This window comes from Sinohyriopsis cumingii, unplaced genomic scaffold (assembly GCF_028554795.1).
Source record: "Sinohyriopsis cumingii isolate HCF-2022 unplaced genomic scaffold, ASM2855479v2 utg002017l, whole genome shotgun sequence".
Lineage (NCBI taxonomy): Eukaryota > Metazoa > Mollusca > Bivalvia > Unionida > Unionidae > Sinohyriopsis > Sinohyriopsis cumingii.
In genome coordinates, this window is record NW_028316105.1 from 476,673 (window position 1) to 494,653 (window position 17,981).

The following is a 17,981-nucleotide window of genomic DNA, read 5'->3' on the forward strand; positions in this document are numbered from 1 at the left end:
TTTTTTGGTGGGGGGAACTGTGTTTATTTCTGTAATACTTCCCTGTCGCTATTGATTAATTCCCTCCTCCCTCCCTGCTCTAATGTCATCAGACTTTCCAGTCATTACAGTTTGGCCATAAGTTTTTTTTGTTTGACATTTTAGATGAATAAAATATTGGACAAACTATTTTAAAATACGAATGGCAATTTGTTTTTGCAGATGTCATTTGGAGTAAGGAGCATGACGCAGACCTATATGACAACAAGAAGCTCATTCTACAGTTAATGGAACATTTGAACATCATTGCCAGACCCAGGATGTTCACTAAGGATGGAGTTAAGGTTAAGAGTCATTTTTCAGCTATTTTAATTCTTTATTAGAACTTTGTGTTTCAAAATTGCAAGCAACTTTTGATTCTGATTATCTGGAGAAATTGGCAGAAATACTAACTCTATTCATAATCTAAAATCCATCATCATCCATTCAACCAAATTTAAAAAAATAGGTGATAGATGGTATGAAGTCCTTAGTAAAGTTTCTTGCTAAAAACATATCCTTCTATGTAAAGCTCGGGGGAAATTAAGCAGTGTTAAGCAGGTTGAGATATATATATATATATATATATATATATATATATATATATATAGAGAGAGAGAGAGAGAGAGAGAGAGAAAGATAGATGGATAGATAGATACATGCATGGACTGCACACTGTTGATCAGTACATCAACAGATGAGCATTCACCAGTTTAATTTGCTGATTAAGTAATAGCATTTTCTTCACCCAGCCCGAAGTGCAGGTACATCAGTTGAACATGTGTACATGTTAAGTATTTGCCGATATTTTGCCTTGGCTCAATTTTATATCGATGTAGTCAAGTCTGTGTTGGAGGTTGATGACAAGAAAGTATAGTAAATGTCATTCGGGATGGAAAATGACTGGATGATCTCAGATGTTTCATGAATAAAAAATGCAGCTTCTTGTCCCATATTGCAGTGGTACAGAACACTTTATATCTTATTGATGAATATTGTGTGCTTTCATATATCCATCAAATACATTCCGTATCAAATTTTTTGTAAGGAAAACTTTCTCTGCTACCTCCAGATCCAGTCCCAGAAAGATGAAAAACATCTTTCCTTTATATATATATATATATATATATATATATATGTGTGTTGTAAATAAACAAAGGGACACAACTCTTACAGGTTAACTCCCCTTTCTACCTACTAGGTGGCCACCATTGTACCTGGATGTACCGGTTTTTACTTTCACTGTCATGCTCTAATGATGTCATCAATATGATCCATTTAATCTTGTTCTTAAATTTCAAGTAATCCATCTGTTTTTTTTCAGTGGTATAGTTAGTTATTGTGTTTTATATGATGCTTACAATATTTTTGTGAATTCCAGTGAATATGTTTGCAATTATCAAACCATTTGTTATTGTCACACATAATTTAATTTGGTAACGTTCAGTTTCACCAAAAATAATTCTCAGGCACTGATTTTACTATTACACTTCAAAGTTATTGTGATAACACAAATCACAGCATTTAAAGATTATATATATATATATATATATATATATATATATATATATATATAGATAGATAGATGACAACTACTTGTAAGAAGTGCAAACAATTTAAGGTCATTGAGGTTTGGCATGATTTGTGTCTAAGCATACAATTGCTCTTTGGCACTTTGGTATGAACATACTTTCTTCACCATTTTCAAAAAAGCAAATCGTAGGCCACAAAAACAAGCTTGCTCCAGTAACATCATGTCAAGACTTTTAACCAACACCTTGCACCTGAATTATTGATAATTCTTGTCGAGGGGAGCTGGATGTCGCAATACCCTCTTCACCCTCATACAGATGCAGAAACAGCACCTGGACATGATGACAGTAGAAAGGTTGTTTAGTCTCGTGGGTGATGTTGAGAAGGCCTCTCAATGTCCATGTAGATGCAGAATAGCAACATATGTAGGCAGGAATACATTGGAATTGTTGGTTAGTCCCATGGGTGATGAAGAATTCACCACCACCACCACCATGAAGATGCAGACTAACACAAGAATATAAAAGAATATAATGTAACCATGAAACCAATTAAATCATTCATTTTCATTTCATTTGTGTTGTTGAAATGCCATCTCCATCTCCCACCACCCCACGGAAATGAAGAAACAATGCCATAACTTATTGCATCCATGAATATAGTAGATAGCACAGGCAATTCCAGTTGAGCCTTGGAATTGAATATGATCAATCTGATTAAAACATGCTTTGTTGTAAATACATTGATGAGTAAAAAGGATGTTTATATATTGTAATCCCACTGAAGATAGGCCTAGGACTGCCAGTTATTCATGATGGCTTACAAACAAATCCGACCACTTACTTGAGGCATGAGGACTTGAAATTATTTACCCATCCTTGTATGATATTATTAAGAAAGCCTGTTGGATGTGAAGTTTTAAACAATGCAGTACAGATGGACAGTCTATACAAATATGATACTGCTTCAGCCAGCTGGACCAAAAGGCATATATCACCATTGTGACTGCTGACCAATTTTGTCCAGGTATTAGGAATGAACAGTGTATAATTACAGCAATCATGAGTGTGCAATCTCAGATTGGCAAGCCATATGTCCATACGAACTACATAGCCAGCCATATCGACAATACTGCACCAGTGGGCCAAATTGCAAGGCATATACCATCTTTAATGTGCTATTCAAGCTGCTGACCAAAATGTCCAGAATGAGCTATGTACATGTACAGCAGTTATGAGTCTTTTTTTTCTGACTGAAGAGCCAGACAACCATTCTGCCAATTCATAGTAAACCAACATTACTTATGAAGTCATCCAACTGAACTAAACTGGTCTTGCTGGACTTGCATTCCATAATGTGATCATTAGTGATGACATCCAGTGGAAAATATAGGGTGGCATGCTTGTGATACTTCATCATTTCATGTTAATAAAAGAGATGAAACGGAAATGCCATAACATACCGATCTGATAGTGGAATGGACATTATGACATTAAGAGAGGAAATATGTAAGATTTTGTCACCATTGGAATGCCATCTTCCACCTTCAATCAGTTTTTAACTACAAGGGCAATAACCTTGGTGTATGTAGACGATGGTGATGTCAGCTCATCATTCAAAATCTTAACACAATTGTTAAAGATTGGAGCATTTTCAGTCCCAGTAAATCAAGAGCTTCTTTATGTTAGGCCAGGTGGAACTATCTCACTCACTGGTAAAATGTCAGATTCACATATATTTCCTCCACATTTACCTTGTTAATAGATCTTGATAAAATGTACAGACAGGTCTTTAATGCTATGTCAAGGTTGTGTCAACTTCATCCATACCTGACATTGTGTGTCTGATGACTTTTTCTGTACACTTCTTCCCTTTCAGTTCTACACTTATGTGCGGGCATCAGAGTAGGTGAGAAAGTCAGAGGCACAAGAGGTGCACTTTAAGTTCAAGTGCAATCTCCTATCCTTGCACTACCATCCTAGGGAATTGAAAAGTGAAGTGACAATAGTTGCCAGAGAATTTGCTGTGTTGATTCTCACGACACTCTCACATGCCTGGGTGAAGCACCAGACCACTCCCTTTTTGTTAGAAATGGACAAATCATTCTTGCAAAATGATAGCCGATCCCAAACCGTGTCAGTTGGCCCCTTGATTTGATTATCCAAAAGCCTCCACTTTCATCTTCTTACCTTCATGAAGGATCTTCTTAGCTACTCAGTAGAGGGGAATGTTTTTATTACACATGACAATGTTTTTAAAGAGTGATGTAGGTAGTATGACAACATCACAAACAAGACTTCTTCTCCAGAACATTTCTGATTCCAAAGTCAAATGTCAGCTGAGGTATGTGATAGAGATGCAGTGAGAACATACCAGTCTTGATGGACACATACTTCCAGATTTCTATTCATATGGCACAAACCTAAGTCCTTGGGTCTTCACGAATTGTTGAAAATATCCATCAGAGATGGTGAAATTTCTGTATGACACAAATGTATTTGGTAAGTTTGGTGTTTCCTTCATGACATGAACAACATTGCTTCCCTACGTGTGTGGTGGATAATCAGTGTAGAGAAGTCAGCCCTTGACCTTTTAGAACATTTTGGTCCTTCCTTGTGTGGAACCATAAACATGTGTCAACTTGGTTTTGTCTTCCCTGATGCATCAAATGAATCTTTCAAGCATTGAAGAAAGCATGAACCAAAACGTTTAATAGGAACTTAGGCTAAGCCATGCCAATTCAGGACATTTTCCAGAGAATGTGTTGTTCCTGGATGACACTACAGAACCATTGGATAAGTATGGTTTTTGTTTCACATCATGGGCAACATTGTTTCTCTTAGTTACAGTTCAGAGTGGATACTAAACGTAGAGAAGTTGGAGTTTTTCCCTTCTCAGCATTTTGTCCATCTAGATATGGAACTCTTTGCACATACTAACTTGCCCAAATAGTGGCCAAGTGGTCTAAAGTGCTCTCCATTATGGATCATTGCCATCTCATCTCTATCTGCATGGGTTCAAGTCCAGAATTCGGCTAATGTGGGAATGTGAGAAAGCTTGCCAGTAGCTTCTCGTGGGTCGGTGGTTCTTCCTGGGGTTTTCTAGGGTTCTTCCTCCACCATTAATACTGGCCGCCATGCATAGCCTATCATGTGCTGAAAAATGGCATTAAACCCCACAACAACAACAACAACAACAACAACTTGCCCAAATACATTGAAGGTATAACTCATGCTCTGGAGAAAGCATCAGCAAGACATTGTTAACATGAGGAAGTTTGTTACGGCTCCTTGACTTACTCAATGCAGCTGTGTACCCATTACTATGCAAGTTTACTACTGGACCTGTGATGGCTAGTGGCATGTGGATTACTTTAAAGAAGGCTTTTCAAACCAGTCACATTGGTGAAACATAGAAAATGCTGGACAGCTTGCTTGCTGTGACATTCCTCAGTGGGTGCGTGGGGTGTGAAGAGGTATTCATCATGCCCATGCCTACTGGTAGGGAATATCTTCATGGGTACTCCCAGATAATATTCAAAGTCTGACACATCCCTGGCCAGCTCAGTGATAAAGGTGGACAACTGTTTCATTAAAAATTATCCCTCCAGGAAACTTCCATCAGGTCCATGCCTTTTGGGGCCATCCATTGCTTGACATTTCTTTTTCATTTTACCATGATCACAGAAGCATGGTCCATTCATGCACTTTTAATCAGATGGGAGGCAATGTGGGCACATACCTTCCCTCCATCGGTTTTAATTATGAAACCAATGACAAAATGATGGGTACAGACTGCAGTAGCTCTGATTGTTTCGCTGTGATGAAATGTGCTTCACTGTGAAGAAGCATCCTGCATCTACATTCTGCTCAATTTAGTGACAGACTTACCTAGACATGTCATAGTGACCACCACTCCACTTAAGCAGTCAAGATTGCCAATAATCCACCCATTTCCATGGAAACCCCTTCACTCCATGCACATTTCAGGGATGTTCTGGTTGAATAGGAGTTTGGAGTATCAACCTTGGAGAGGATCAAACCAAGCGGAAATCATGTGTTGTCAGTGACTGATGTCATGTCAATGAATGCAGACCACTGCCAGTAGCCATTGCCCAATGACAAACTTCTTTCTTCTTTTCTTTGAAGATAAAACGTTAGTCCCCATCACAATCAAGAAATACTGTTACATGATCTCAGACACATTCAGACTTCATGGAAGAAATGATTTTGGCCCAAAATGGGTAATCTCCAACTTGCAGTCCAGTTCTGACATCCAGACCACACTCACACACATTATTGGCAGTGGAATCAGTTCTGGGTTTTGTCCTGTTCAAAGTCATCTGAGCTTGGCTCACCATCCCCCTACCACCACACTGAAGCAGCTACCATATTTTTGCATGATGTGCAATTTATGATAATGTTAATTTAAACATGCAGAGTGACTGAGCTGCATATGATATCTGTAGATATGAACAACTTGCAGCTCCATTGTGAAGATTTAGTCATTACAATGACACAGCCAGATTCCTTTCTAAGAAAAGCTTGCCGTCACTAATCAATGAAGAATAACCATCTCATCCCTTTTCTTGATCAGTCTGTTAAGAGATGTAAAGGTGCAGGACCCGCTATGTAACTGCAGCTTGCAGTTGTTATCTGAAATGCACAGACAGTATCTGCATCCGCTGTAAAAGACAATTCTTATCGCTGAAGGCAAGAATGCAAGACATGACACAACAGTTGCTGGCAGCTTGGCTAAAGAGAGTTATTAAATCATTGTAATCTGAACTCTCTTTCCGAGTCAGGTACACTAAAAATAATTTCAGCTATTAGCCTGACCTTAAATGTAAGTCTTGAATCGGGACATAGCAGCCGACTGGCATGGCCAGTCTGCCTTTCTACATTGCTAAGCTAAGGAAATAACTGAATCTTGTTAGGTTAGTGGTAGCTGCACAGACGGTGATACTTTCCCATTCATGAAATGCAACCTTTGAATGAGACCTTTCCACTCTTGCTGGATTCACCTGGGAGACTTTTGATTCTGAGACAATAACCAAGTTCGGAATCCCACAGGATCTCCTGTGGATTTGTATAAAACTTCTGCTAAACTAAGAAAAGAAGTTCATCCTTGTAGTAGAGCAATCATGCTCCTACTGTGTGAGGTAGGATGCTCAGCATTTCTTCCTCTTCTCGTCTGTTCTCCTAATGTAATGCGATCAGATAATGTATTTGATGGACAAAGCAGTTTTTTTTGTGTAAATTATGTTTTTCAGATGATACTTACCTGATCACATTACAAATTACTCCTCCCACCTTCCCTGCAATGCTGACATCATGAATTAGTTGTTTCCCTTTGTCTATGTAACGTAAAGACAGAAATATGCTTTTTATCTTTCATGAGGGATGGATTCAGAGGTAGCAGGGATTGTTATCCATAATATAATGTGATCATGTGTGTATTGTTGGAGAAATACAATTTACTAAAAATATTCTTTCTCACTTTATTGTTTATGGTCAACACAATTATGGCATGAACAATTATAAATCACCTGTCTCTTTCATGCTTACCTATCAGTATAACTTGAGGCTATATGAAATAAATTCTCTTTCGAAGTATAGCCCATGAAAGTTAGAGTGTACTATTAAGGAATCTTAGGTTTGCTCAAATCTGCACTGCTTTTCTACCTCATACAGCAAGTTTTGTTTGTTCATAATGGCACAATGTATGTGCATATCATTAAGTGGCAATACTTCTTTCTCTGCTTTCATTAAATAGGGAAAAATGGAATGCAGGCTATAATTGTGCATACAATTGCCTTTTTTTTCTGGTAAGACTGGCAAATCAAGTTTGTATCCCATTCCAGATGTATGCAAAAAGTTAACTTTTATAAGGATAATACTGATATGATGTGATGGTTGTTTTATATACCGGGTTCCCACGCTACCAGGAAGTCGGGGGAAATGATAATGTTTTTCCTGACTCTGAAAAGTCCTGGAATTGTGCAAATATTGACGAAAGTTGGGAAAAACCCAGGAATTTTTTGGCACCACTTGATGCCTGAAACAGTCACATAATTGAGTCATAACTAAACTGATCGTGAGTTAAATTTATCGAGTTCTAACCAGAATATTCAGAGGGTGCATTATGTATTATTTGGTTGCTTGCATTAAACTTATATGCTGAGTCAATCCAAACGTTCAGTGGATTAGATTCATCTAGTAGACTTTTATTTTCAAAGTCAGTTCAATATCCATATCTTTCCTTACATGGAAGGTACGAAAACCAGTCTAGCATCACAAGAGGCCAACGTGGTAGTGGCAAAGTGTTGAGTTACACACTCCATCACCAGCACACTTGGCTACCAGTCACACTGGTCAGTCAAGCAGTCAGTATTCCAGGTTGGTCAATCAGGCAATCAGTGCCCACCAATCTTGATCAGCAATGCCTGATCGCCTGCTACTCGACCAGCAACACTGTTTAGGTAGAACTAGGCTGCTATGCTTCAGCGTCACAGCTGCTATGGCCAACTTCTATGGTTAGCTCTGCAGCTGGTACCATGTTGACTCCGATAACTCTGATCGCTGATTACTCTGGTCACTCTGGTCAGCTATACAGCTGTGACTCCGATCACTCTGGTCAACTGAAAATACATCTAGCACCATGCACTATGCATGACACGGGCATATATGATAAAAACGTAATGATGTTATATATGGTAAGCTACACAGATTACATTATTGGCACAATAATTACAAAACAATACACAAGTTAAGATGTGAACCTAACTGCCCAACAAAAATCCTATGGTACTAAATGTTTCTTAAAAATGCAACTTTATATATTGCTAATGTAAATTTCTTCCTAAGTCACAAACAAGAATAGAAAATATTTGCACGATACTACGTAAGCTGCAGCTACTTAGAAAATATACAGAAATAAACGTGGTAGTACAATAGTTATAACTTATGCACAAGAAATTAATAACTCACATACCTCTGCAGCTGAAGATGTGCAAGTCCTTAAAGTAGACCACTCACTGTCAAGACATTCCATATTGTAAAGATTTTGACCTACGGTGAGGTATTTATACACAGACGATGCCGAAATACATCGTCTGTGCGCTGGAAGTATTCGGTTCTTCCCATTGAATAAACTTCGCACATGCGGCATAGGATAAACCGAACTCACTATTTCAAAATATTTGTAGAATGTATCGTTGTACCCAACAAAAACGAAACCTGAGTAAATGTATTTAATAAATAAAAGGATTTATATAATTCCTTTACAAACAAATACAGTTAACATAACAACTAATGTGATTTTCTGGTTCTGTAACTCTAGCTGGCCTGATAAGTCACTCTATGGTCTTGCATCCATTCACATATAATGTTGAATTCAGTTTTAAATTTATCAATGTAATGAATTTTGGTATTCGACACTGGTTATCATTTTGTCAGTTTAGCATTTTTATGCAGTGTAGAAGATATATTTAATATTATGTAATGTAAGACAGGCATAGTATTTCATCATTTTTGTATGATTTTCTTCTTATGTAGTATTTTATCTTAAGAAAACCTTACTTTGTATCTTCACTCATTTCATGGTCATATTGTTTGTGCATCATTTAAAACTTCCTATAAGTTAACTTTTGCATCTAATTTATGTTTGTGATTTTTAACACCCTAGTTCTATGATACCCTTGACTAAAACTGGTCTGAATTTCTGGTCTTGTACAGGACCTATGTTTATAACATACTACTGTATCTATTTCTGGTCTCGATCTGCAGTGTTCTAATGAAAACACTGAAGCATCAGTGTGTATTCTTTTACATTGTATTAAATGGATTATGATTGCTTCTGAAGGTGCTAATTCTATTTAGATCTTGCCTGTTAATGCTGATAATTTATATTTTTGTTTTAAGATAGATTAAGAGAGTCCTGTTATATTCATAGTAGACTGATAAATCTGTCCCCATAACAAGTTTGTTTTTATTTTAATATTAATGGGGATGGGAGTCAGTATATACCGGATTTATTTAGGGAGGTAGGCCAAATCTGGCCTACAGATGTTACTTACTGTCATGCATGGATGAAGTAAAAGTATGGTCATAGATAATTGTCTTGAACAATAATATTGGAAAGAATTAAAACAGTAGTATTCCCCTCTCTTGTATCGACACAGTTATTATCCTTTGCTTTAAGCGAGTGGTTAATTGCAGATAATCATTGATAATAATATGGAAATCAGCATTGCTTTTTTCTCCCCGAAGGACAGTTTAGTCGAATAAAAAACTTGTGAGATACAATATAGGCAATAATGTTATATTTGAGACTATTAAATTTGTAGATTCTTTTTCAGCATTATTTATGTTGCAATTTAATGCCATTTAGCTTCCCCAAGATCTCTTTACACGAAGTGTTGGAAAATCAAAATAAAACAAAACCCCAACTGAAGCTACATGTATGAAATGCAGTGATATTGAATATCACTTGATGCACTTCAGTTTATGAATTGTCTCATATAAGCTCAGGACTTAATAAAACAATATACATTAATAAATGATAATGTTCGAGTTACATATGAACATTGTTATGTATATTTGATTTAATTATATCTGATATAATATATATTTATTTCAATTTAATTGTTTGTTTTGTCAGTATTTTTGTTGTTATTTTTCATTATATGCTATTGTAATGTAAATTTATTCATTGGAGATGATACTTTTTCCAGAAAATAGTTTGATTTTAGTAAAAACCAGGTGTTGACCTAGAGCCTGACCTTGATTCAAAATCAAGAGCAACAATGTAAATAAGTTCTGTTTTTATTTTAAAATGATGGTTGTCCTTGAGGTCATGACATAACTATGTGGTTTAAGATACAATTTTTTTATTTTATTTCTTAGAGTAAAATAATTAATTTTCATCAGGGTCATGTTAAGCATATGTCATAAACATGATCACATGACCCCCTTTTCGATTTCGCATCTTGGGGATTTTTTTAACTACACTTTAGAATACAATATATTCTTTGTTTTAGAGAAATAATCTCAGTTGGGCTTTTTCTTTACACTGGAAGGTGTTGTGTCGTTTGAAATTATTTCAGATTACTTGGATTCAAAAGGATTAATTCTTTTTTCCTGGAAAATACGTGTGCTCATGTGAGATTCTTGAACAAAGATAGCGCTTATAAAAATTGTATTCAGATTTCCAAAACCAGAGTGATATTTCTTGTTTCTACAAGGAACTGTAGACTTCAACACACTTCAGGTTACAGCATATGTCATTGTCTTCCATCTTGGATTCTTTGTTGGGACTCGAACTTAAAATCAGTAGAACATTTTGATACTAGGGCTTCCAAAAATTTTATTCGTGGATTATTTTGGATTGTTTTTGGATTTGATCATAAAAAAACCGTAAGTTCATATTTTTTCATTTTTATAGAATTTTTTCCAGGGAAATAAATTATTATATTTTTCAAAGCTTGTTGTTTTTGCTCTTTCTTGTGCTATTGCTAATTTGAGACTATACACGTGACATAAGAACGTGCTGGCTTATTATTGTAAAGTCTTCATAATGAACTGTAAAATGAAAGTATTCAATTCATTTCATTTGTTGAATTTAAATAAAACTATTTCATAATTTAAGCTGATTGTCTCCAGTTGTGTTGCTTATTATTATAACAATCTTACAAATTGCTGGGCACATTTCTAAGCTCAAAGGTTAAATTTTAACTCTGGTTGAAACAAGAAATGTCATGTTCATATAGTAATATATATATATATTCCACAAAGTGGTTATTCAGTGCAGACATAAATGAATCCATTTGTGATAATGCATTTATTGTCTTCTTGTCTTCTCTATGATCTGAATAAAATGTACAGTGATTTTATTAAATATTCCAGTTGGGTTTCTACATTTTAAAGTGATGATACGTTGTTATGTACATACAAATCAAAGAGATATATAATTTCAAATATATTTATAATCTGATTGAAACATGAAACTCTGTGAATGTTTTGCATGTACCCTTATATAGGCAAAGCATTGTATGCTATTAGCATTAGCTAGTAAGCAATTTATTTGCTATGTTGAGTTTCATCATAAAGTACTTGTACACCTGTTGAATGATTATTTGACCATGTTACATTTATTTTCTCGATAGTATTACAACTAAAGGGAATCCATTCATTACAGCCTGGTTTGTTTTTATACAACAGGAAGAATCAATTGGTACATGTGCATATTACAGATAGTATTTATAGCTAATTACTTTGAAGATACCACTTTTTCATGGACTAAAAATATGGTGCAGCAGTTTAATGCAGTTTTAATTCAGTTGATATTAAACCTGTTCAATTTAATGATGGTGTAACTAATTACAGCATGTTGCTCATAATTCTCAGAGTTTCATATTTCAGTCAGATTAGAAACATTAGCTTCTGTGTCCCACTGTCATTCATCTTGGTATGTCCTGTCAGGTTTCTTTATTTCTCTATTTTATATGTTCATTATTATTATTGTAAGTTTTATTATTTCTCTATTTTATATGTTCATTATTATTATTCTAAGTTTTATATATAGACAACACTGATGTTTGAAATTATAAATCTCTTTGTTTTGTCTGTTTCTGAGTTTCCTTTTATATATTTTCTGAGTTTATCAAATATATTTTGCTGTGTTTTTGTTTCAGATGTGTATATATTGTTTATTTAAAGATCTTTCAACATTTGCATTTAAATGTTTTGTTGTCAATTTCTGTTGCTGTGTCATATCATTATATCGAGAATCCTTGATCATTTATTAGTTTGTACAAGTATTCTTAGCACCTTTGTAAGTTTTGGTTTTTCCATTTGCAGATCTGCTTTATATTGGGAGCTTGTTTATCTGGTATCCAGACCTTGTGAATCTGTTCGTATGTTTATATTATCGACAATTCAAATTATATAGCAAAGACTCATTATCTCTGGAAAATATTTGTATTTTTTTTTTCTCAAGAAATTAATTAATTTGTATTTTCAGGCAGAAGATTTCTTTCTTGCCCCATGTATGCTTCAGCAGACATCCCCAAGGGAGATAATTTCTCCTAAAGTAAAACCTGAGATGAAGAGATCATCAGTCCTTTGTTTTGTCTTTAAGGGGAAGTTTCTACCATCCCCAATCTTTCATAGGCTTCTCGCTGTCTGTGTTGCAAAATGGCCGATACTTACAAAGAGGGGAACAAATCAGATCTACTGTGGTTGTGGAGTCTTTGAAATCGACCGTCTTCACAGACTGACTCTGTATTTCAAGAGCTATGTTATTTTTGCAAGAGTTTCACTAGCAGCTGGATCCAAAGAACAGACATTGGATGCAAGTGTTTGCATCCCTGTCAGAGAATTCATAAACGACAGTCTTTCAAACATTCTTGGAACCCTCAGCCAGAACTTGAACTTTGAATTGTTCATGCAGTGCCAGTGCCCTGATTCCATTGGTGATTGTTTGGACAGTATGCTTTCTGTGAAAGATCTAGAGGGCAATTCTGAGTTGACATGCCGTTTCCATGATGATAAAACTGTTGAGTCAAACACCCTTCTGAAATACTGGTTTCAAAATAAGGTATTTTCTTAAATTCTTTCTTCTTGGAGTCTGAGTACAATCAGAAACCTTTTCTAATGCAAGCAATACTTTAAAATGATAAAACAAACACAAAAATTTAAATTATGGGTATTACATTATTTATCTATGTATCGGTGCAATATATCATCACCGATTGTATCTATTCAAATTCATCCATATGAATATTTTAACCCTAACTGTCTATTATATTTATTGATTATGGAACTAATTTTGCTTGCTGAAAATATGACTTGGAGTTAAAGAAGCGAACACCAATATGAGTCAGATGCCTGGTTCAATAATAGATTATGGACAGTCACTGATGAACAAGCAAGCTAGATCTGGTGAATATGGGAACATTGTTAGCAGTATGCAGTAGATTTAACAGCTGGAGCAGTTTTGGAGTGAATACTATTACTCACCAGAAACATGTTTCAACATCATCTAAAACTGGTCATCATGTATATTTTAGTTTCATCAACGGTGTTTGATAATTTTGGCCATACACATAAACCATCTAATTGTTACCATGTTAAGGAGAAATAAGTCTGATAGAACATGATATCTAAATATGGGTTTTCAAAATTGGATGCTTGGTAGCAGTCCAGACTGATACATACTGACACATAAAATGATACATAAAAATGGGTTTTGGGTTCAAGCTCATACACAGATTTAAGTTTCATTTAGTGTAATGAGTCACAAATACATATAGCAATAAACAAATATGAAGACCATTATTATCATTAGTCTGTTGTTTCCTTTTTATATTGAACTGCATTTAAGTAATATTTTTTGATTTAATCTGCAAGGGACACTTAATTTGACCTCACAATGTCATGTGAAATATTGTTTGCATATAATTTATCTGAATAGGCAAATATCTATTCTAACATTGCTGGTTTTAAAACATAGAAATAAATGAACGAATAGGTTTAGATTATATATGCAGATTTTGCATCCGACTTTTAGACCTGTCCAGAATTTAATCTAAAAAGATGTTAGACATCACAAAAAAGTTGTAAATTACATGTACTGATTTTGCACTCCTTATATAGATTATGTAGTAAAATATTAAAATGACTTTTTTCATGCATGGTTTGAACACACAGAACTCTTAAAATATACTTTGGAAACTAGACCAGGTCATAGCTCAGAAGCTGACAAGCTCCTTGAGACTCCACACATAAGTCTGCAGAATTACGCACCAGGCAGAGAAAATTCTCTTCTTTTCTGGGTAGCAACCACAGAGAAAACTTCTGCAAGTGCACACACACATGGGGTAACCCATTCATTGCTACTGATAATAACAAAACCACACATCATTGGATAATTTGAATTAAAAGTCTAGATTAATAAGTGTATTAATACAAATAAAACTGATTAGCTTTAAAATTGTCAAACCTGGAAATTGGGGTCATTCATAAACACCACCACTTCTTTCTGCCAGAGGAAGGATGGTAAGGGTCACTGCGTGAGCCAGTACGATAACGGTCTGACGCGTTGTGTCGTCTGACTTCTGGGTGACGGGAGATCAGTGTTATAATATTTGAAACACTAAGTCCTTTCACAAACTACTGTCTGTATGTGATATACACACTCTAAAGTTCTGTCCTACTCTCCCAGTTCTACACTTCAATTTACCTACATGGTTTCTTGATGTAGTTGTCCACTCATAATATCTATCACTCCATTATATATATTAGGCATCCTATCTCTTCTCTTAATTCCCAGTCTTTTATATTTCTGTTTCTTTTTCCAGCTATATTTTGTAAGTCCTATAATGAAGTTGTTTTGTTAAGTTACCATTTCGTATCTGAAATATCTATCTTGTTCTAACTATTATAATGTATCTCTCTCTCTCTTTCTCTCTCTCTCTCTCTATATATATATATAATGCCACACCCACTTTCCTTGAACTGGCACTAATTTTAACAATTTGACAAGAATTGGCTAATGAATTGCATTAAACTGGCCTCATAGATAATTATAATAATAATAATAATAAAAATAATAATATTAATAACAATAATGCTTTAGTTATAGAGGGTGACTCATTTGTCAAGGACTGTTCTCCCATGAGGCCCTCTTAAGGAGAGTATAACAATGCACATTATATGAAGATATCAATAATTACTGTTTATTTTAACATGTTTAACATTAAAATACTAAATTCCATTATCTCTTAGATGCACATCCATGCTCATGATATCTCTTCCTAAATACTCTAACATTTTCAGCAGATTTTACGTGTAGTGGAAGCTTGTTCTACAGAACTGTACCATAGTATTGGAAGCTCTTTTTAAATTGCTCTGTTGGTTTTGGTGCTGGAAGGTTTCCATCTGATATTGATCTCAATTGGTATTGTGTTGAAAAAGGCCTGAATAAGTCGTGAAGATACTCTGGTGCAGTTACATGTAGACATTTATATAAAATAACTGCCTCTTGAAAATCTATCCTGTCATATATTGTGAACCATTTGAGTTCTGTAAATAATGCCTTTGAGGGATGATCAACAGATGCATCTAAAATTATGTGTGCTACTTGTTTCTGAAGTTTATAAATCCCGCCAAGCTCAGATTTAGTACAGTTTTCCCGTACATTTGAACAATAATTAATTGTTATAAGAAAATATGACTTGTAGTATAGATTTCAAGTTTCCATAGGTAAATATTTCTTGATTCTGCTGAGCTGGGCAATTTTGGAGGACATTGTTTTACAAAGCTTATCAATATGGTCATTCCATAATAAATTATTATCTATAGTCACACCTACAAGCTTTTTGTTTGACATTTTCTAATCAATGAAGACTTAGAAAGCAAAATAGACAATAGTGTGGGTCTCTTTCTTTTGTGTTGTTTTGTTTCTGATCCCCCATGCATGTAATTAGGTGGTTGTTCCCTCCTTTATTGATTATATGGTTTGAACATTCATTTTCTTTTCTTCTTCAGAGTTTTATAGATATGAAACTCTCTCATTAGACAAGTCTTGGGCACAAGCATCTCTATTATTACATAAAAACATTTGTTAATTTTGTTATTTAAACTTAGCTAGGTCAGAATTGGGTAGATTAATTCCTAGGTCATTGCTATACTGATATATTTATGATCAGCATCCTGGACCCAATACTTACTGTGATGCTGGGAGGGTTCCATCTGTCAAGTTTATTTTAGCAACAGCGAGTTGATTTAAACCACTCATAACACTGCCAGGATTCCCTACCTGCACTACTGTGGTGAACATCTGTTATGCAGTTACATACAGTGTGTCAGGGAGTTCACCAAGTACAACTTCTGGACAAACTTCTTCCACTAATTGTGGTATTCCTACCACAGATATACACCCTGCATATCTATGCAGTTATTTGTATAATCTATCTTTGCATTTTGGTTTTGTAAGAAATCTGTGTTGAATATGACTGAGTAACTGAGGTTTTCAATTACTTGTATTTTTTTTATCAAGTCTAAGTGACATTCCAGTATATACAGTATTACCTGTCATTTACTAGTAACTATTCAAGCCTGAAATACTTTTATACCTGTTCTAATATTTATCATGCTTCTACTAAGTTACTATTATATGCAGTATTTCCTTTACCTTCCTGCCTTACATTATCTCCAACCTTAGAAAAATTTCTATCCCTGTGGTATTTATGTAAGAGGCCCTGGCATATGCTCATACCCATATCTTTATTTTACTTTGATGGTATGTATCATGTAGAATGACATGCAGCCTTGATATGCCCCAATGTGTCGTATTTGAAGCACCTTGCATTTTGGAATACGCCATCTGTTGCTTTATGGTGGTAAACACCTTTGTAGCACGGGTGTGTTTTTGTTCCTGTAAACTCCAGTTTTGGCCTCCTTGCTGCCCCTTTCCTTCTGTATGGCATCAAGAATGTTATTTTGGGATTCAGTTCTTGAATTTCTAGTTTTTAAGTTTGAGATTTTCTTTTATGAATTTACTGCCACCACCAAATAAGTCATTCTTTTTTTGATTCTTCCTCCAGTGTTTTGTCCTCCTTGGCCAAGACGAATGATAGGATATGTGGATCAAGTCCATTTATTGTAAGGTCAAAGATTTTTGATGTTATTTTTCCAGGTCCTTTCACATTGAACTAACTTTTTCCAGATAACCAGCCACATTGTCACTTAATCCCAATCTCTGCACAACTGAATATTGGTCTCTCCCTTGATCTTTACCCGAAGCCATTTTTTCCCTCAGTTCCACATGAGCTAAAAAGTCAGCTACCCCAATTCTCCACCATGTCTGATGCGTTAGGTCTATTGTCTGACTTCAGGGTGAGGCAAGACCAGTGCCATATAATATTTTAATCACGTCATTTTGCAAACTACTGTTTATCTCTGATGTATATGCTCTAAAGTTCTGTCTACCTCTCCAAGTTCTACACTACCGTTTAGGTACATGGTTTCTTGATGTAGATGTCCATTCATAATATCTATCATTCCATCATATCTATTAGGTATCATATCTCTTCTATTTATTCCCCATCAGACATGCCTACCATCCCACATTTTGTATATTAGTCCCGCAAAATGCCCAAATTTGCCTTTGCGTCCTACAGATACCTATTTAGTGTTGAAAATCCGCAAAAGTGAGGATAAAAATTCCGCTTGTCATAAAATATGCTATCACTGACCAGAACAGGAAATAATCAAATCTGTACATGAGTGGTGGTTTAAAATAGCCATTGCAAACGTGTTCTGAGGCAGTTCTAATACAAAAATCAGCATTCATGGATTCTTTTACATTCTGTTTACAATGAGTTGTTTTTGATTCTGGACAAAAAATTCAAGGCTTCAAAAATCTAA

At 35.2% G+C, this 17,981-nt stretch overlaps 1 protein-coding gene across 1 annotated transcript in view; it reads left to right on the plus strand.

Annotated features, from left to right (window-relative positions):
• The window catches only part of LOC149771234 (uncharacterized), a 129,641-nt gene that overhangs the window by 93,550 nt on the left and 18,110 nt on the right, over nucleotides 1-17,981 (plus strand). Inside the window, exons 11-12 of the mRNA XM_089948683.1 lie at nucleotides 202-323; nucleotides 12,574-13,149. Coding sequence (XP_089804809.1) covers nucleotides 202-323; nucleotides 12,574-13,149 — 698 coding nt within the window. The remainder of the gene's footprint in view (nucleotides 1-201; nucleotides 324-12,573; nucleotides 13,150-17,981) is intronic.